Raw genomic sequence first — 21,040 nt, 5'->3', positions numbered from 1 at the left:
ACAATGAAGAGTGGATTCCTGGACATTCCTGGGCTGACACCAGATGTGGGTGGACTACAACACCCATCATGCACAGCTATCTTAGCCCAGTGGTCAAGCCTGATGGGCGTTGTAGTCCACCCACATCTGGGAAACCCAAGGTTGAAGAACACTGGCATAGAGAGTATGGATTAGGGTGGATCAGTAGGCTTGCTTGGTATAAGCCAGAGTACCCCATGTTCATGGTAGGTGCTTTCTTGAGCACTGCGTACAAAAGCTTGAGCTCTGTTGTGACTTAGAATGCCATAACATAAATTGTGCGCCAGAGGTTAAAGTCACTGGAGGTGTCTTATCAATCAGGACAGCCCATCACTGTGGAATGAGAGCCCTCTGCACACTTTACCATAAAATCTTATGAAGGTGTGTTCTCCACAGATGCTCCACAGATGCACTTGGAGAATGCATGCTGAATGAAATAATATTCTGTGCACCATGCTCTTGGAGGCACACATATAAGTACACCATTTTGCCCAGCAGAGGGAGCTATCATCACATGTTTTAACGTGGGCTTTCGAAAGAAGCAAGGCTTCTTTGCATGTTCACTGTCGCTTAACGTGGTTCAATTTTTGTTTCATGTGTTTGCAGCTAGGAAAAGAAGAGACATATGAGATCCTCAATGTATTGGAATTTTCAAGGTAATTAGATTTTATAACTATTTCAGTACCTAAGAAAATGTGATAAATGGAGTGGAGAAAACTCAATTTTTTAAGGAAAAACCCTTAAAACAAACTTCCCTAACATCATTTCCTCCTGCAGTTTGGAACAGTTTACAGTCTAATAGATTGTGTGAGGGGTGTGTGTGTGTGTGTGTGAGAGAGAGAGAGAGAGAGAGAGAGAGAGGGAGAGGGAGAGGGAGAGAGAGAGAGAGAGAGAGAGAGAGAGAGAGAGAGATTACTGCTGCTGCTTCAAATGGCAGTTTAGCAGCTGTGAGAAGGCTAGCCAAGTTCCTGGGACAGAATACACCAGGGAATTACACTACATCATGATGTCGTAATGCTGCTATGTGATCCCTAACTGGCTGGATAACATGCTCAACAATCCTCTCTAAATGGATTGTGCCAAAGTAGCTCCTGAGAAGTATAGGAAGCAAAGCAAAACCATGCAAAATTAAAAAGAATTTGTGCAATCTTTTGGGAAACGTTTTAGGCCCCCACTGAAATATTTAGTTCATTAAAAAAAATGACTTGGTCCTAAAAATGAGTACATGTAATTATAAATGTATGATTTCGTTTTGTGCAATTGGTTGAATTATACTTCTCTATACTTGGCTTGATAATAATCAATTTTACTGCAATTTCATTGCATTCATGGGTGTCCCCGGTGTCAGTTCCTATGCACTTTTGTTTGATTATCTTCATCTATTTTTTTTTAAAAAAACAGCCGTATATAATTTAAATTATTGGTTACACTGTAGTACCTTCCTGGTACACCATTTGTCTCCCAGTGAAAATAATTGAGTTCAATCCTAGGAAACTTGATCATAAAGTAGGTGGAATTTCCCCCTTTTCCAACTCTCCTGTATGTTTACTGTTTTTGTCCTAAGGGAAAAAAATAAGAACTTTTTTTTAAAAAAAAAGAAGTTTGATGGAGCTTTCAGTTGCCCCCCACCCCGCAAAACAAGCAGTCCCCTGTAAGAAGACATCAATGGCAAAATGTATTCTTGGTAGAGTTCTCTGCTTTTAATCTAATTCAGAAAGAGAGAAGAAAGAAGTTCATTAATTTCAAAATAATGACATGCCGTTCATTTATAAAGAAAATGAGATTAGGAAAGGCTGTTTCAGTCTCCATGATTGCTGATCTGTATTTCTTAAAGGATCTGGCCCACATTTGACTTCTCCAAACCATTAGACTAATGACAGATCCGCAGTATGTATTCAACACATATTTAAAGCACATGACTTCTCCCAAAGAATCTTGGAAACTGTAGTTTTCACCCTCATATACCTGAAATTCCCAGTACCCTTAGCAATGACAATTCCCAGGATTCTTTGGATGAATTCACACACTTTTAAATGTGTAATAGGTGGGCTTTAAATGTATGGTAGAATAATAGAATGGGTTACTTCCGCGTTGCGCCGCTCACACATGCGCAGAAGCACCAAATAGTGCCGCACGTCTGCACAGATGTGCCACTTCGAGTTGCGGGCTTTTCATGTTACGGACAGGCCTCCGGAACGGATCCCATCCATAACACGAGGAACCACTGTATTCATACATACATTTTCATATTAATTCTAAAGTAATTTGGTTGTTCCTAAACCATGTTCTATAGGAAATGGTTTCTTGGGCTTGATTACGATACATTTCCAGACGCTGAGCCTCTAAATTTTCCCTATTACTCATATTTGTATATCTTTAGACAACCCTAAACCATTTGCTCTTCCTCTTTGGGTTAAAAATATTGGTATTCTATGTGTTTCCTCAAACCACTAGGCTCCTATACTCAACCCTCACTTGAAACCATCTCTCACTTCCCCACTTATAAGTTTGGCTAGCCAAAATTCTTTTCATTCATAAAGGGCCAGGTGTCTCTTACATTTCAGAGCTTCCTGGAGATTGTGACATGTCCAAGATTTCACATATTGTTTCCTTCAGCCAGTTCTTGATGGGGTTGCACTTCCCCCTGAAGAATCAGGTGTTCAGCTTGGGGGTATTCGCTGGCTATTCTTGTCCCTGGATGCGCAAGTGGCCTCTGTGACATGGGGTGCCTTCAACCAGCTTTGGCTGGTGGCCCAGCAGCAGTCGTATCTGGATGGGGATAACCTGACTTCAAAATAGGCAGCTGTCTCGAACCTGCAACCTTGGCGTTATCAGCACCACACTAGCCAGCTGAGCTGCCCATGGGGCTGTGCCCGAAGACCATTTGGCAAGCACTTTGCTAGACGCTGATAACACATGAACTGCAATGAATGCTGCTTCCTTTTCTTCCCAGTGACAGAAAACGAATGTCTGTAATTGTCAGGACTCCGGAAGGGCGTCTGCGTTTGTACTGCAAAGGAGCCGTAAGTGTCAAAGGAAATTGTCACTATGCTTTCCGTTGTAGCTCTGATACTTTGTGTTTCATAAATAATGCTAATAATAAGCAATACTGCCATTGTCATCAGAGGTTGTATGCCCTTCAAGACTTAAATTCCCCCTTTGTTACATTATCCATCAGTAAATTGATCTGTTTTCTGGATCAGGATTGTGTGGACAGGATCAAGCCAAGGTTGGCTGTTTAATCCAGCCTTCCCAACCTTGGTGCTGTCTAGATGTTTTGGACTACAACTCCCATCAGCCTCAGCTAGCAAATGGTATTCTGGCAGGGCCTTAGGGGAGTTGTAGTCCAAAACATCTGGAAAACACCAGGTTGCGGGAATAGTGGTTTGAACAATGTTATTCATTTCTTTGAGGGAAGCTCTCAATTCAATCACATCATATCTTCTTTCCAACAATTTACTTTATAGAGTTTGTTTGTTTGTTTGTTTGTTTGTTTGTTTGTTTTCTAGGTATGTCCACAGCTTATTATTTTGTGGGTCAATGCTGCTACCTTCCTTTTAATTATAAAGTGTCCTACTTGTTACCTGAACCACCTCAAGCACCCTGGAAAGGCAGGCTATAAAGGATATAAAGGTCTTAAATAGGCATTATAAAATGCATTTATGGACCCGTGTTTTATCTGTGTTCTTTCTTGTTGGTAGGATAACGTCGTTTTTGAGAGACTCTCCAAAAATTCCCTGTATTTGGAGCAAACACTGTGTCATCTTGACTATTTTGCCACAGAAGGTAGGCATTTGTTTTCAGCAGGCTGGAAAAATGAGAAATTGGGAGAAACAAAAATGGATAGATTCCTTAGCAAGAACTGTCATCCTCTAGTTCGATGGAAGGAAAGAATGTGGTTGACAAGGGGTTGTTTTTTTAATGAGGAAGAGGGGTTTGGGCTTGGTTCTTCTGTTAAGGATTCAGATTTGAGCATCAAAATAGTGCCATATATAGTTTCACATGCCATATGTATTGAACATGGGCAGAATTGAGAGAGGAAATACAAGTTGAAGATTGTTCCCGCACCTGCTGAATGTGGTCTGATAGACACATTCTGTCTCATGATATAAACAGCCAGAGGGATCTCCTCTGCTTTTGCTGATTGCAAAATGGTGTGACCAGACATAGACATAAACACTGTGGGACCAAGGAAGCGTCTGCATGGACTAAAGGCAGTCCTGCCACCCATACCATTTTCAGCCACCTTTAAAAGAACATCCCCACTATAATCTGTCTCCAGCCAAAGGAGATGCTGAATTGGGGAATCTACAAGAGTCCCAGGCATACAACTCAAGCCAGAGGCAAAACATTCCTTGGGTGAAAAGGAGTGTATCAAGATTGCAATCTTGTTTAAAGAGGTGTGAAACAGAAGATCAATTGGAGTGGAGCAGTACCACAGAAGCAACATTAACTGAGTCTCCTAGCTCTCAACTGGCGTTAATACCTTTGTTTAGCAAGTTGGGAGAGTGTTTCTGAAATGAGTCATGGGTGGGGGGGGGGGACAGAACAAAGAAGTTTGAAGGAGAGGTGACGTGTGGCACCTCTGTTGTAAATGTTTAGGAAAACGGAAAATGAACTTGGATCCTACTGCCCGCACTTCTGTTGTGTTCCCTTAAGATGCAGTAGCTGCCCCTACAAGTTTGCTATATGAAATCAAATATACCTGTCTCTTATTTCATTGCTAATGGGACATTACTGAGGTAGAGCAACCTGGGCAGTGGACTATGTTCCTTTTATGATACCATGTTGCTGCAAAACGTATTCCTTCCCATGCCTGAAAATCTCTCCCTACCACACAAATTCTTTTTTCCTGGGAACTCCCACTCCCGCAATAATATTGTCCTTCTGTTTTATATGGCATGCTCTCTCCTTCTTCTGGTTCACTTGTGCCAGAAGAGAAATCCTTATTTTTATGTATGCTAAATTCTATCAGAAGTCTCATAAAAATAATGCTGTTCATATTCCAAAGGGGCCTGTTCTTCAGATTACTGTGCATGGTTAACCTGTGTCAACATCGGTGCAAATTACATGTGTCCATTAAAAGGAGCTACAGAGCATTATGTTATTTGCAGTTGGGCAGTTAATGTGAAGCTATTCAACTACCTCATGTCATGTTTCTGTGACGTCACAATTTAATTTTAAAATATATTGTAGTATAGTAATTTATTTTTAAAATTGAAAGCTGTGTGAAGGTGTTAAAGTTGCCATTCCTAAAAAAATCACATTGATATTGTAGGGCAGAGTTCTCCTAATACACACATTTTGTATACAACTTTTTAACCTAATATATACATTTTGGTAAAGCAGTATTCCCTAATAGAATGCATTTTATTGTTATTTTCACTTTTATGCACCCGATTCTTTGCATTCTTGTATGTATTACATGGCTGGAGGAGTGCACTGCAAAATTTGGAAGGATTGCTATCTTGGGCCCACATATTGTTTTGGAAAGTGGGAATTAGGTCGGTTTGCCTTTAAATGTGAGCTGAATCAAATTTCTCCCTCTACCAATACCTACATTGCCTTTTTAGGTTTGAGGACTCTGTGCATTGCATATGCAGACCTATCGGAAAACGCTTACCGGGATTGGCTGACCATCTATAATGAAGCCAGCACAAACCTGAAGGACAGAAATCAGAAGCTGGAGGAGTGCTATGAGATCATTGAGAAGGTAACTAGGAGACATAGTTTTGAGTTGCTTACAGCCGAATCCTCTCCCACTTGCAAATTTTGCCAATAGCAAGTAGAGTCCCAGGGGTCAGCAAACCTTTTCAGCAGGGGGCTGGTCCACTGTCCCTCAAACCTTGTGGGAGGCCAGACTATATTTTTTGGGGAGGGGAAAAAAAGCAAATTCCTATGCCCCACAAATAACCCAGAGATGCATTTTAAATAAAAGGACACGTTCTACTCATGTAAAAACATGCTGATTCCCGGACCGTCCGCAGGCCGGATTGAGAAGGTGATTGGGCCGGATCTGGCCCCCGGGCCTTAGTTTGCCTACCCATGAAGTAGACTAAACTTTACAAAGCAGTGCATCCATTCTGTTTGACTGGAAGCATTTCAGATGTGTTAATTTCAGGTCCCTTGAATATCCCCCCCCCCCCACCAAAATAAAAATAAAAATCTATGTGTTTCCTGCAAAAGTAGAGTGTTTCCTTAACGAAATATGAACAAGAATTGTTATCACTTCATAGAAGTACAGCAAGATTTCAACGTAATGTTGGCCTGGTTCACAAGTCACGCTAAGCCAACTGTGGCTTAGCATGATTGCACGGGCTCCTGGTGAGGCAATTTCAGCCTCTTTGCTCTCCTATAATGAAAGTTTGCAGCATTTGGCACATCTTAGTTTAGAGCAGGGTTTCCTGAACTTGGGTCTCCATCTGTTTTTGGACTACAGTTCCCATCATCTCTAGGTAGCAGGACCAGTGATAGGGATGATGGAAATTGTAGTCCAAAAACAGATGGAGAAAGCAAGCATGGAATATCCATAAATACTGCCTGACTTTGAGATAGACAGTTGGGTAAGTAAAAGTGTGGATTCTGTTGTTATGATTTCTGTTCTTTCTCATGATTAAAAAGTCAACCAATTTTCATCACAATTAAGCCCCCTTAATTTTTGCATTCCTGCAGTTGAATGTTTTGTTTAATTTGGATGTCAGCAATCTTTGCATCAAAACTGAAAAGGTTCCCCCCCCCCAGCATACATTTAAAAATGTTTTCTCTTCAGTTGTTAACAACTTGTGCAAAATTCATTTGAAATCTCTTAAATTATCTGCTGAGTTGCATGTTTGATTTGGAGCCACACATATAATTCCTGTTTTTGCAAAAAGTGTCACATGCTGATTGAATACATAGATCTGCTGTTTATGAAAACGCACTGCTCTGTTATTTGCTCCTTTCTCTTTCCCAAAATTCAAAATATGTAGCCTTTAAACAAAGGGCACTTAAATCTATGATTATGGATTTTGACAAATGTTGTTTACGAAAGACTGGGCACTCGGTTCTAAACAAGGCAGAAAGTCTCATTAAGTTAGACGGAGTTCATTTCTGACACAGGGGCTGATACTTAGTCTGTCTTATCTGTTTACATTTCTACAGCAGTCGCCCGAAACCTTCAGGAAAGTTAAGAATATACTAGAGCCAGTGCATTTTACAATTGCAAATGCTGTGTGCCTCTTGATATTAAGAATATTTACTTAGAAGCAAGTTTTACAGAGTTCAGTGGGACTTATTCCTGAGCGAACTTCCTTAGGATTTCTGGGTTTTTTTCTTATTTCGGAGTATATATACATCTGTAGGATATATAGAGATGGGAAGATAAATGGATGGTCATTACATTTGTGCTTCCAAAGTGGGACATGATCAGGTCAATTAACAGTTTTACTTTCGGATGATTGCATCCACTTTGTAGGTATATTTTGAAAGCAGGAAGTATATTTAACGACACGATGCCATGCAACCTCTGTTTTCTGAACTTAAGAAATATACCAATTAAGGCTATTAAGAATGTTGCTATGGCAACTGGTGCACGGACCTCTCCACTGGCTATCTTTTAAAGTTGCAATTACAATTAATTGCTTTTGAATCGTTGCCCTCCTTCTGATCAAAGTGCCTGGTCCTTTTATGCACTCTGAAATGTCCAATTTTCATGCCAGAGGAGCAGCGAAAGTTAACTGCGCCATACATATCTTGTTGAAGGGTGGGTAGTAGAAAGGATAAGGCACAGCTTGCTGTCATTAATTTCTGTTTTTGAGCATGGTCCAAGCTGAGATTGATCCCAGAAGAATGAGACCTCCCAATTCTTTTCTCCCCTCTTCCATCGCTTTTCAGGATTTACTGCTTCTTGGTGCTACGGCCATTGAGGACCGCCTTCAGGCAGGTGTTCCAGAAACGATATCCACTTTAATAAAAGCAGAAATCAAGATTTGGGTCCTAACAGGAGACAAACAAGAAACAGCTCTGAACATAGGTAACAACCCTTCAGCTTTTCTACTAAGGTGGCCCTGTGCAACATGTTGGATCACAGGGCTCTATCCAACATTAGTCACCTGGTGAAGCACACTCGTTTCAATTAATGGGCATGGCTAACTTAAGTGCATTAATTTTATTGGGTCTACTCTGAGTACAACTTTGTTGAATACAACTCACAAGATTTGGTGGCTTGAGCAGTGTGGCTCATTCATTGCACTGCTTTGACCCTTTCATTTAATTCATTAAATGAGTAAGAGATAAGAAGCACAGGCTCCTAATTGTGAAATCTGGGTGCAGGGAGGTGGAGCAAAATGGATGTGCTCTGTCTTCCGCAAGGGCAGATTTCCTTATTGCCCAGACTAGAGAACGTGCACTAATCTCCTTGCAGAACTTTCCTTTGAGACTGAAACCCTTGTGTGTCATAACGGGGAAGGAATTTGATTTAAAGCAAAAAATCATCCGATTTTCACTTTCCAAAGAATTGAAACAACCATTCTTCAAAATTTCCACTTTTCTAATTTTTCTGATGTGGTTCTCCAACAAAAGTGCACGTACTAGGGGAAAATGTGTACAAAAATGAATAAATTAGTGAAAACAATGTACCAAAATTCATTATATAGGGAGAAGTTGCTTGGAAAAATGTGTAGGTTAGTTAAAACTGCAGACAAAAATGTGTTCATTGGGAGAAATTCACACTAAAATGCCGAATACAGTGGTACCTCAGGTTACATACGCTTCAGGTTACACACTAACCCAGAAATAGTGCTTCAGGTTAAGAACTTTGCTTTAGGATGAGAACAAAAATTGTGCTCCGGCTGTGCGGCAGCAGCAGGAGGCCCCATTAGCTAAAGTGGCGCTTCAGGTTAAGAACAGTTTCAGGTTAAGTACGGACCTCCGGAACGAATTAAGTACTTAACCCGAGGTACCACTGTAATTGTTTTCATGAGGATTTAAAAATAAATAAATCACAAATTGCTGAAACCTACATTATCATTCAACTACACCTGACTTATACCACTTCACTCTGTTCTGTTCCATCTTTATACATACTCAGTTTTAATTTCAAATGTGCTTGTGCACCTAGACCTTTAACTTTTTGTGACTTTCAAGTCAGTACGTATTGTTGGTTGACTGTTAGTTATTTAAGATAGGCTTTTAACAGCAAAGCTCTGGTATTCTGTGATTTCACTTGCATTAAGCTCGGTGGACAGCCAGTAATTCTCTCTATTTACATTTAAAATTGACTTCTCCTACTAAAAGTGGCATTTCAGATGCAGCCTCAATAAATCATATGCACTTTGTTTCTTTACCACAGCACAGAAAAATGTAAATGTATTTTCAGGGGCAGGACAAAACAGATCACAGAGGGCTTTCTGCACTGATCTTAATGCAATGGCAACAGATGATTTACTGAGCAGTCTCTCTCTCTCTCTCTCTCTCTCTCTCTCTCTCTCTCTCACACACACACACACACACACAGCGAGCAGATATTATGCTGCTCCTATGTCACTGGAATGGCTGCTGTACCCTGTGACCAGTTCAGCCTAGAAGGAGAATACAATGCAGAAACTGAGCAAACGGTGGGGAAAAAGGCAGATACAGTCATACCTTGGGTTACAGACGCCTCAGGTTGTGCGTTTTTGGGATACGGATGCTCCAAAAGCTGGAAGTACTGGAATGGGTTACTTCCGGGTTTCAGCACTCATGCATGCGCAGAAGCGCTAAATTGCACTTTGCGCATGTGCAGAAACGCCGAATCACAACCCGCACATGCGCAGATGTGGCGCTGCGGGTTGCGGATGTGCCTTCTGCACGGATCATGTTCGCAACCTGAGCATCCGCTGTACTCTCTCAGCACCCCTGGAAGCTCCTCCAAAGCCCACCAGTCAGAGACTGTGCTGCAGAAAATGCCTATGGGCTACCCCCCACATGGAGGGAACCAGTTAATTCATGATGTCGACATCCCCCAGCATGCACCCCTGCACACAGTATGCAAAGTATTGCCACATTATTTTGCTTAGTCAGCCCAAGTGACAGAGAAACCACAGGAGGGAAGAGAGCTCTTGTGCTCGAATCCTGCTTGCTGATTTCCACAGGCATCTGGTTGACCACTGTAAGAACAGGATTCTGGACTAGATAGGCCATTGGCCTGATCCAGCGGGCTCTTCTAATTTCCTTTGCTGTGTCCCTAAACATTCTAGTGCAGAATGCTGTGGCCCAGGTGGTGAGTTGTGCTCCTGATCAGGCGCACATTATGTCTGTGCTAAGGGATCTTCACTCGCTGCCTGTTAGCCACTGGATTAGTTTTAAGATCCTGCTACTTACGTATAAAGCCCTAAACAACTCTGGGCCTGGTTAACTGAAAGACTGTCCTCTCCTCCACTGCCCTGCAAGGGCATCAAGATCAGCAAGTGGAAACTCATTTAGTTTTGCCACAGTCTGGTGATTATCAGCTTGTGGTAACATGGGAGGGAATGCTATTCCTGCAGAAATATAAGAGGCGGCATCAACATTGGCATTCCGCCAGTTCTTGAAGATGCACCTGTTTAGACAAGCAATCCCCTAGTCTCCACTGATGAGTGGAGAGTTCAGTCCTGCTTGGTGCTGCTTTGCCAGTGCATTCCTCTGCAAGCTGACATTGACAGGTGGATGGGACCACCTATCAGTCACCACGTGTGACATCAGATAATTGACAGTTGTGTGGCCCTGCCCACCTGTCAAAACTGGCCAGTGAGGGGGGAGAGAAAGATCTGGGGTGGGGGAGTTCATCACCCTTGTATTATAGGTTGATATAAAATCTCATTGGCTCCTTACATCACCTGACCACTTCACATGACCTGATGGCTGTCTGTCTGCATTCATGACATCCAGTGGCTGGCAGGCCAGTGGTTGCCTCATCTGTTGAGCTACCATAGTGACACAGGATATAATGCATTTGTATTTTGTTGCACACATCCCCAAGATCTAAAGCATCTTACAATATGACCATTCAACTCAATGCAGGGTCTCTAAGTGAGCTCCCCATGGGCACATGTCTTTAGAGAATTTGAAAGCACACCCTCATCTGAATTCACTTGCATGACTGTTGGATCCTGCTAATCACTGAGGAATCCAGTATAACTTTTTGCTGTTGTTCAGCACTCAGCTCCCCGGCTCCAGTTGTCAAATGGTGTCTTGCTGAATCTGAAAGGTTCAGCTGTTGAATGGTTTCTTTAAATGTAAAGGTTCATCATTGTTCCACCCGATGTGTATGTCTTTAAGGGGCCAGAGCAAGGGCCAGAGCAAACTAACGAGACCCAGCTTTACAGCTGTGAATCATAGCAGGTGCTGCTGAGTTGTATTGATTAAGCTGTGTAGTATATAAGGAGCAGCACCTAGCTCTCCCATTACCCTGGGGGATGGGTTGGTGGTTGGGTCATGGTTTGTTGTTGATCTATTTAGTGTAAATGGAGTTTTTGTTTTTCTTATTAAAACCTTGTTTAAGTTATTTTTGAGTCCTTTTCATTTTTAATGCATGATCTCCCCAGCAAGCTATCTGCAGCGCTACCATACTGCAAATAGCCAACATCTTTGGTTATGGGCCCAGCTGCTGAGTGGATGACTGCATATTTTTGGACTCTGAGAAAGGTTTGAAAACTCCTTCTCCTGTTAGCGTAGTTCTGTGGGTCTGGAAGAGTTCCAGAATGGTTGACCGGGTTCCTGAAGCTGAGAAGGCTCTGGTCTTCCCACAGCTAACAGATGAGAACTATAGTTTATGGTCTTTTCGGGTGGAGGCGCTTTTGACCTCTAGAGAAGTATGGACCTATGTAACTGATGACCCTCCTAACCCTGTAACTAATGCTTGGTCGAAAGGAGATGCAAAAGCCAGGGCGATAATTAATTTGGCAGTCAGCGACCAGCAAGTAGTCTATATAAGAAATAAGAAAACTGCCAAAGAAATGTGGGACAGTCTTGCAGCAGTGCATGTTAGAAAAGAGTCAGCATCTGCATTGTCGTTTTTCAAGCAGTTGTACCAGACGAAGTTGCAGCCTGGTGGTGATTTGGCAGCACACTTGAGACGTCTGGAGGCAATACGCGGCGAATTAATTCGAAGGGACATGGTGATACCTGATATTCAGTATGTTTTTATCATCCTTTGTTCCCTTAATGAGGACTTCGATGGTATAGCTAGCCAGATATCTGCTGTTCCACCAGCACAATTAACTGTGGAAGGGGTAACGGCAAGATTAATGGGCGAGTTGGATAGAAGGGAGGCTTGTGCCATAAGCACTCCTATTTCCAGAAAGAATGAGGAACGCCATATGCAAACCTGTGGTGATACAACTGCATTTAAAGCTGCAAAGCGTTGTTGGTTCTGCAATAAGCAAGGACATTTTGCAAAGGACTGCAGAGCCAAAAGAAAGCAAAGTACTCCCAAGTCTGTTTCTGTTCGTCAGTCACGGTTGTCAGCCCAACAGCAGACATCGTATAGTAAAGACAGAAACGAGCCGCGAGCTTTTCATGCTTGGACTACAAATCGTAAAAGAATTAAAGATGCCAAGTGGAAGTCTTTTATTATAGACTCTGGAGCATCTCAGCACATCTGCAATGATCGATGCTTGTTTATTTCTTTCGAAGAGGAAATTGGTAATGTACATTTAGCCAATTCACAAGTCTTGCAGTCGCTTGGCAGGGGTACCATTAAACTTGACTCTTTAAACATTACAATAGCAAACTGCATTTACTGCCCGTCAGTGGACAATTTATTGTCAGTAAGGTGCTTTGCTCGTCAAGGCATAACTGTGCGTTTCTTAAAGTCAATGTGTGAGTTTTTTGATGGGAACAAACGTTTATTGTATGCCCGGGACTCTGATGGTTTATATAGACTGTATTTCTGCACCTACTCACAATTGCCTATAAACTGCAGAGCAGCACAGTAATGCCAGGGGTTGAGGAATGTAAGGCCTCATTCTGGGTGTGTCCACGAGGCGCACAGAATTCTGGGACATCTGAATTTTGCTGATGTAATTAAGACAAAGAATATTGTTAATGGCCTCAACTTAAAACCATGTAAATTCTTTATGCAATGTCTATCCTGTTGCAAGAATAAGATTAAGGTTGCACGCAAGGGTAGGTGCTCAGATAGGAAAGTAACTGAGCCATTTGAGCGTGTACATTGTGATTTAGTTGGGCCACTCCCACCATCATTAGGAGATTCTAAGTACTGGCTCACTCTGATAGACCAGTATAGTAGATACTGTTGGACTTATGCAATAGCTGAGAAGTCCCAAGCATTTGAGAAGTACAAGGTTTTTTGCAACTGGGTAAAAACGCACTTTAACAAACCAATTAAGAACCTGTTTTCTGACCGGGGCGGGGAATTTGTTTTTGAGGATTTTGAGAAATTCCTGGAAGCGCAGGGGACTACTCATGAGTTATCTTGCCCCCGAAGTCCCTGGCAAAATGGGCTTGTTGAAGTTGTGCAGCGTGACCTACAGGCAGGGGTTAAAACGTATCTGCATGATGCTAATCTGCCCAAAGACTTTTGGGCTGAAGCACTTAATGCATTTTGTTACGTTAGAAATCGCAGTTATCATACTGGTTTAGATGTCACCCCCTATGAGAAACTGTTTAAAAAACGCCCTAATCTGAAATACCTCCGCATTTGGGGTTCAGATGTAATTATGCATTATCCTGCTAAGCAAAAATTGGGTGAACGTAGTGTCCAGGGAAAATTAATGGGCTACCAGCAGGGGGCGTACAGAATTTACATACCAGCAACTGGCAAATTTCATATTACCAGAAGCATGATACAAACTGTAAATTGGAATGGAGTTGCTGTCTTCCAAGATACTGATGGTATAGATAATACTGAGGAAGAAGAGGAAGAAACAGCAGAAGAAGCAGCAGGAAATAGTGCTTCTGAATTAATGGGAAAAGACAAAAAGCCTGTTGAGTCTGATAAATTGTTTGATGATTTAAAGTCACAGGCACCCGAGGGGAGGTCAGATTCTCTTGAGTTTTCTGACCGTGAGCTTAGCCTACAGGCACCTCTTCAATCTGACAATGATTTACAACCTGAAACTAGTGGTTTACTTAGTCCCATTAAGTCTGAGAAGTCTGACTCTCCTTCTGGACTGAGACGTTCAGATAGAAAGAGACAGAAGCCACAACGATTTGCAGATGAACATTTTAATACTGTGTATGCCAATAAGGTAGTTTTTGAGCCAAAAAGCTACAGTGATGTTCAGAAATTACCTAAGCAACAAGCTGCAAATTGGTATAAAGCTATGAACTCTGAGATAGCTTCTTTAAAAGAGCATAACACTTGGTCTCTTGTACTACAAACCCCAGATATGAGACTTATTGATTCGAAATGGGTTTATAGAGTTAAAACGAATGACAAAAACGAAGTTGTAAGGTACAAAGCAAGATTAGTTGCTAGGGGTTTTCAACAAATTCCAGGCGAAGATTATGATTTGTGTTATTCACCAAGTGTAAAATATGAAACAGTTAAGCTTTTGTTAAAAGATGCATCACAGCGTGGACATTCCGTTTATCACCTAGATATAAAAACTGCATATTTGTTTGCAGATTTAAAAGAACAAATTTTTATGCGTGTTCCTGAAGGCATAGACGCCGCTGAAGGTTTGGTATGCAAATTAAACAAATCCCTTTATGGTCTGCACCAAAGTGGAAGGAATTGGCACCAAACTTTAGCAAAAGAATTGCTGGATATTGGTTTTTCACAAGGAAAGGCAGACAATTGTGTGTTCATAAAGGAAAGGGCAAACTCTGTAACAAAAATATGTGTGTATGTAGATGACGTATTAATTTCTACAAAAACTAAACAGGAATATGAACAGGTGGTATCACAGTTACAGAAGAAATTTGATGTAGTGGAATTAGGCATAGCTAAAAATTACTTATCCATGCAAATTGAGAAAGGCAAAAATGGATCTTTTCTGGTTCATCAAACTGCAAAAATTGATGATCTTGTTGAAATGCTATGTTTAGAAAATGCAAATGGGAAGGAAACACCTATGGTGTGTGGTTTCACCTTTACAGGTGAAGACAAGCCATTTCCTAACAAAACTTTGTATCGTTCTGCTATAGGCAAGCTAAATTTCATTCAAAGAATCTCAAGACCAGATATAACTTATGCTTTTCACTTTCTGGCAAAATTTGTGGAAAAGCCTACTACACAATGTTTCTCTGCTCTTAAGAGAGTGGTAATGTACCTTAAACATACCAAACATTATAGGTTGCAGTTTACAACATGTATTGACAAAGGTTTTGAAATTTTCTGCGATGCATCTCATGCAATGGAACAAAATAATTGCAGGGGTGTGTCTGGTATGGTGTTTTGTTATAACGGTTGTCCATTTGAATGGAAGTCCCAAACACAAACCATTATTTGTCTCTCCACAACAGAAAGTGAATTGTGTGCATGCGTTCAGGCCACTCGTGATGTAGAATGGTATCTGCAAGTATTTGCAGACCTACAGATGCAAGTAACACTACCAGTAAAAGTTTACATTGATTCCCAGAGCGGACTTGCTATCCTGTGTTCAGAGACCAATACGCAGCGCACTAGAGTCTTAAGATTACGTTTAGAATTTGTAAAGAAACTAATTGCTGATGAAATGGTTGTATTTAAATATGTTCCAGGTGACAGTCAAATTGCGGACATTTTTACTAAAGCACTTCCAAAGGTTACACATGAAAAACATGTACAAAGTATGCTTTATGTTTTTGTTCCACAATAATGAACCGCAGGGGAAATGTTGAATGGTTTCTTTAAATGTAAAGGTTCATCATTGTTCCACCCGATGTGTATGTCTTTAAGGGGCCAGAGCAAGGGCCAGAGCAAACTAACGAGACCCAGCTTTACAGCTGTGAATCATAGCAGGTGCTGCTGAGTTGTATTGATTAAGCTGTGTAGTATATAAGGAGCAGCACCTAGCTCTCCCATTACCCTGGGGGATGGGTTGGTGGTTGGGTCATGGTTTGTTGTTGATCTATTTAGTGTAAATGGAGTTTTTGTTTTTCTTATTAAAACCTTGTTTAAGTTATTTTTGAGTCCTTTTCATTTTTAATGCATGATCTCCCCAGCAAGCTATCTGCAGCGCTACCATACTGCAAATAGCCAACATCAGCAAGCAGCAGCTTGGAAATTGCTGTGAAGTGTTGCAGCTGTTGTTCCAATCAAAAACCAGCAGAAAATCCCTTTGAATTAGTTATACTAAATTTGTAACCGTTTAGGGCTGCAGTCATTCCCTGAGGACAGGCTATGCCCAACTTGGAGAGTAATGGCTGAAGCTGTAAGATATCCCTCTTTATTTTTCAGTGAAATTTTAAAATAAAATGGAGCTTTGCATGCTGCAGCATTATTATTATTACTATTATTACTAAATAACATTCAGGAATTTAAAAATAGCTTGTAGGACTTCTCTTTTTTTAGTAGATACTTAAGGAATCTCACTTTACTCTGCTCCATAGATGTAAAAGTCTTAACAACTCGCAATCATTTTGCCCCAAGTTTTTCTCTAAAGATTTATAAGAACATGCTCAGTTTAATTTGTTACTATTTTTTCTTTAATGAGAACATTCTATGTGGAATACCAGTAAAGCTTCATGCACAACTTTTATACGAGGCGATTCATTTTATGTAAAATACTTTTAAAATACTTTGCTCTCCTTTTCTCTAAACATTGGGTAATGTTACAGAGTTTGCTTAGTTTTGCATGAGGGAGCACTCAAGACTTAGAGTTTCATAATATGTGCTTTATTTACAAATGGTCAAGTTGGCCACAAATGAAAGAGAACTATTTCAAGGTAGCAGACTCTCCCTGTCCCAGGAACAACTTAGTTAGCTCTCAAAAATCGGACCCCCTTCTCTTGGCTTACTCTAGCTAGAAACAGTGGCTGACGTTGTGTGCAACACTAAACCATGGCTTGGGTATGTACAAAAGCAAGGAGGAGTCACCAAGAGCAGGACACTGACAGTTTAGTTTCCATTTCCATGAAACTTGGCTTGTAGTTAACATACAAACCAGGGATCATAGCTCAAAAACAAAACAAAACTCTAGTTAATGTAGCAAGCCAACTTCATAACTGCATCAGATAGCACATAGTCAAAAACCCCAACAGGTGGAAACCGCAGGAGCAGGGTGTGTGGGTTTTACTGACTGGGGCTTCCCAAAAGCATCTGATTGGCCTCTGTGGGAGCAGAATGGAGGCCTGATCCAGCAGGTGGCTCTTCTTATGTTCTTACGGTTTTCTTTCTGATGTTGAACTTGTTTGTTGTGACGGTGAAGAAGAAAGTGACACTGACGCCCCACTGTGTCTGGTTTGTTGTTTGTTTCCCCAGGATATTCCTGCAGGCTCGTGTCCCAGAGTATGACTCTCATCCTTGTGAATGAAGATTCTCTGGACGTAAGTAAAACTTGCTGAAGTTCAGCAGGCCACTGGCTCAATCAGTTACTTACTTACCCGGATGTTGTGATGTCTGCACCACGTTCTAGTTAAAGATGACGAATTTTCTGGTTAAGGATATGGAATTTTACGAAAAGATTGGCACAGTTTTGGATAGTGTTATGTCATAATTGACTTGCTGGTCTCTGTGTCCTATCACTCAGATTTGGGAAGTAGACAGATAAACTTTATTCGCGTTAGCCAACGGCCATAGCAACATAAAGCAAGCAATATATACAGATAAAATATATACAAATACAAAAAGACAGCAATGGGTAAAAAGGGCAATCAAATGACCAAGATTATCGTTCAGATAGTGGCCCTTAATCTCATTGCACCCTCGATAAACCTAGCAACCTTTGCTGTTGTCTGATCATTTTGATCTGATAAAAGAAAGAACAATGTGGGGATTTGGGAAGTTCCATTGCGTTCTTTTATGGTAATCTTTTATTTGCTTGTTACGTGTCTCTGCCACTTTCTAAGGAGCTGAAAGTGCAGCGTAGTGGCCTTGGGAAGGAGCTTGAGGAAGAGAAAGATGTTTGGGAGGAGGGATCCTCATTCCAGGCTGCCTGTCTGAAGATCTACTGTATACACACACACACACACACACACACACACACACACACAAAATTTTAAAAAGTAAAATTGAGTAAGATGCTTGGTTGCCCTGTGATTAAATTCTGGTTGTTTGCCCGTGGTCTATTCTTGTTCATGCAATCAACTTTTCTGAATATGTGGGGGGGGGGAGGTTTAAGGGAGTGGGGAAGCTTTGATTTATTTTATTCATGATTTGTGGTTTGTGAAATTAGTCAAGTTTCTCTGCCTCCATTTCCACACACCCCTTTTCAGTCCTCTTTTCTTTTCCAACCTCACAAACCCAAGCTACTTACCAGCTTAACAACTTGTTATATATCAAGTAACACATTAATGCTGATATCATGTGTTCTGCACAGAAGAGACAAATGGGGGAGGGATTCCTCCTCCATCCTTTCTATAATCTGTGCCATAATTTTAATATGCAAAGACAGTGGCCTGGGGAAAAAAAAGTGGCAGGATAAATACCTGAGGGGGGCGGCAGGAAACGGGTTTTAAGGCTCAGCATTTCTGCAAACTGGGCTCTCGTCCTGAGGGAGACAGCTAGGCTGTTCTTGTAACATCTGGGGCCGAGCGTAGTTATCTTAATCACCAGCCAGGCTGAGCAGAGATCCATTATTAGAGAGAGTAGTGGGACTAAGGAAAGGAGGCTAATTAGGAAAATTGGGAGAGAGAATACATTTGGGGGTCAACTTCGCTGTCAGTTTTTATTGCTTGAAGATTTCTAGTTTTTCCTTAATCATACAGAGACTCGGAGGCATCAGGTTAATGAGTAAGTTGCACAACTGTATCCAGTAATCAGATGAAATGCGAGTAGTGTGGTTAAATGGGTGGAAGCCTCTTCTCTCTCTCTCTCTCTCTCTCTCTCTCTCTCTCTCTCTCTCTCTCTCTCTCTCTCTCTCCAGTTCTGTTGGAAGAACAAATGCAGGCTTTCCGAGTGTTAATTAGATAGTCAATAATGTGTACGGCAAGTCAGCAGTGCAAATGTGAAATTAAATATACAACTTTCCATATTTTTTTTTAAAAAAGAATCCTTTCCACTCTTGAAATCATTGTCTAAAATTGCAGGCAAAAGCAGGGTGATTGAATTCCAGCTGCTGGCTAATTGGGCCTCTAAGTTTAAGTATACAGTGAACTGGGTAATTTGAGTATTATTGAGTTACCATTTTATTTCACGAAGCAAAATAAATGGATTTTTTAGCTGTGAGCTATGGGTGGATATATATATGTGTGTGTGTGGAAGCAAGTATTTGCATATCTTATTCAGCTGCCGCCATTCTTATTTCTGTTCTAAAGTGTTTGGTATGATTCTGTTGCAAGATGGCAGTATAAGCTTCAGCATCAGCAAGCCATTGAATCAGTTTATGTTGATAAATGGGGAAAGGGGACATAGTGCCTAGGCCTAAGTTAGACCAAAAAGCCAATTGCAGTTCAAAACTTTGTTCTCATTCTCTCTCTCTCTCTTTCTCTTTCTTAAAAAAATTGGGGGGGGGGGGAGGTTTTCCATAGTGGGCAATCACTGCAAAACCGAATAAAGGGGAAATAAATACAGAGACAAAGGCATTACTATGATTCATCTTCCAATTTGTTTGCTTTAGCTTGGATTTGTTGATCAAATATAGCCAAAAAATTAAAAATATTTCTACCCAGTAGCATTACTCGCCTAATGCCATATATGTTTATTCCTGAATAAAACAGAACCAGGAGGAATATCACTTCCAGCCTTTGCTGGAAGCTGAATTACTAAACCAATCGTGGAAAATAAATAGAAATGAATAGCTGGCATTGTATAAATTCCATTAGAGATCTAAGCGCCCACGCTTCTGTGAGAAATCTGATATGCCAGGACAGGTTAATTTATGGCGATGTCTGAGAAAATAAACACTGACCTTATTTCTTTCCCGTGCTGAAGAAATGCATGTGATCTTTATATCCGTGAAGGCTTGCCCTTACTAGATTAATTGGGGCTTTTGTACAGGTTAGTTTCACTTTGTGAGAGAGGAGCGACTATGCTGGGATATCTGGGGAAGCTCTCTCTTCCTCTGTCTGGAAAGAAGTGGAGGGCTGTAATACAACTTTAGGCTCTGATGGAAGCTGTTGTGGATGTGAAGAAAGGGAGGTCTGATACAGTGCTCTCCCAAGACTGTGTTACGTCATGTGGCGCAGGACCCAGTAGGTGGACCTCTGGGACATCGTGAAAGGGAGGTGGAGCATGTGATGGATCTGCAGCCCTGTCACACCTGTACCCAAAGCACTGTAGAAGCAGCAGCACAGGTCACTGCCTTCGTGCCAGCCATAGACTTAGAATCTGTGGTGCTGGCACTTACATGATGGCGCCAGTTGTGTGGTTATATTTGTGTTAGGATCCTACCACCCTATCAATGATCTACAGCAGGGGTCGGCAAGGTTTCCCTTGCCTGGGCCAGTTCACTCCAGTGGAGATCCCTCCGTGGGCTGGATCACATGAGCCCCCACAAATTCCGGCATCTGCGCAGATGCAATTTCTGGCACCGTGAAAATGAATCCCTGCACTGCGCCACGCCAGTTTAGCGCAGCATGTGGGGACTCTCTGAGTGGATGACTCAGTTCAGGAGTGGCTCATGGGCCAGTTAAATGACTCCCGTGGGCCGCTTGTGGCCCATGGGCCTTAGGTTGCCGACCCCTGATCTACAGCAAGGATAGGGGACCTGTGGCCCTCCAAATTGTTCTTGGCCAGCATTCTTCTTCATCCCCAACTATTGGCCATGTAGACTGGAACAGATGGGACTTGTAAGTCCAGCAACATCTGGAGGGCCTTAGGTCCCCCATCCCTATCTACAGCATTTACACAGAATGCTTTGGTAGAGTTCTTTAGTTGTAAACTATGTAGGCATCTCACTCCTCGTTGCATGAATGAGTGTTGTGTGGTTCATTACCAGGAATAATAATAATAATAATAATAATAATAATAATAATAATA

General features: G+C 41.5%; 1 protein-coding gene across 8 annotated transcripts in view; it reads left to right on the top strand.

Moving 5' to 3' along the window:
* ATP8A2 (ATPase phospholipid transporting 8A2) overlaps positions 1-21,040 on the top strand; it is a 330,202-nt gene that overhangs the window by 89,159 nt on the left and 220,003 nt on the right. For all 8 annotated transcript variants that reach the window (XM_077927099.1, XM_077927095.1, XM_077927098.1 and 5 more), the window contains 6 exons: positions 625-674; positions 2,972-3,041; positions 3,720-3,804; positions 5,592-5,731; positions 7,891-8,029; positions 17,384-17,448. In XM_077927099.1, the coding sequence (XP_077783225.1) occupies positions 625-674; positions 2,972-3,041; positions 3,720-3,804; positions 5,592-5,731; positions 7,891-8,029; positions 17,384-17,448 (549 nt within the window). The remainder of the gene's footprint in view (positions 1-624; positions 675-2,971; positions 3,042-3,719; positions 3,805-5,591; positions 5,732-7,890; positions 8,030-17,383; positions 17,449-21,040) is intronic.

The sequence above is a fragment of the Podarcis muralis genome, chromosome 4 (assembly GCF_964188315.1).
Source record: "Podarcis muralis chromosome 4, rPodMur119.hap1.1, whole genome shotgun sequence".
NCBI classification, from domain to species: Eukaryota; Metazoa; Chordata; class Lepidosauria; order Squamata; family Lacertidae; genus Podarcis; species Podarcis muralis.
Note: the sequence above shows the minus strand (reverse complement) of the source record. Positions and strands in the feature narration are given on the sequence as shown.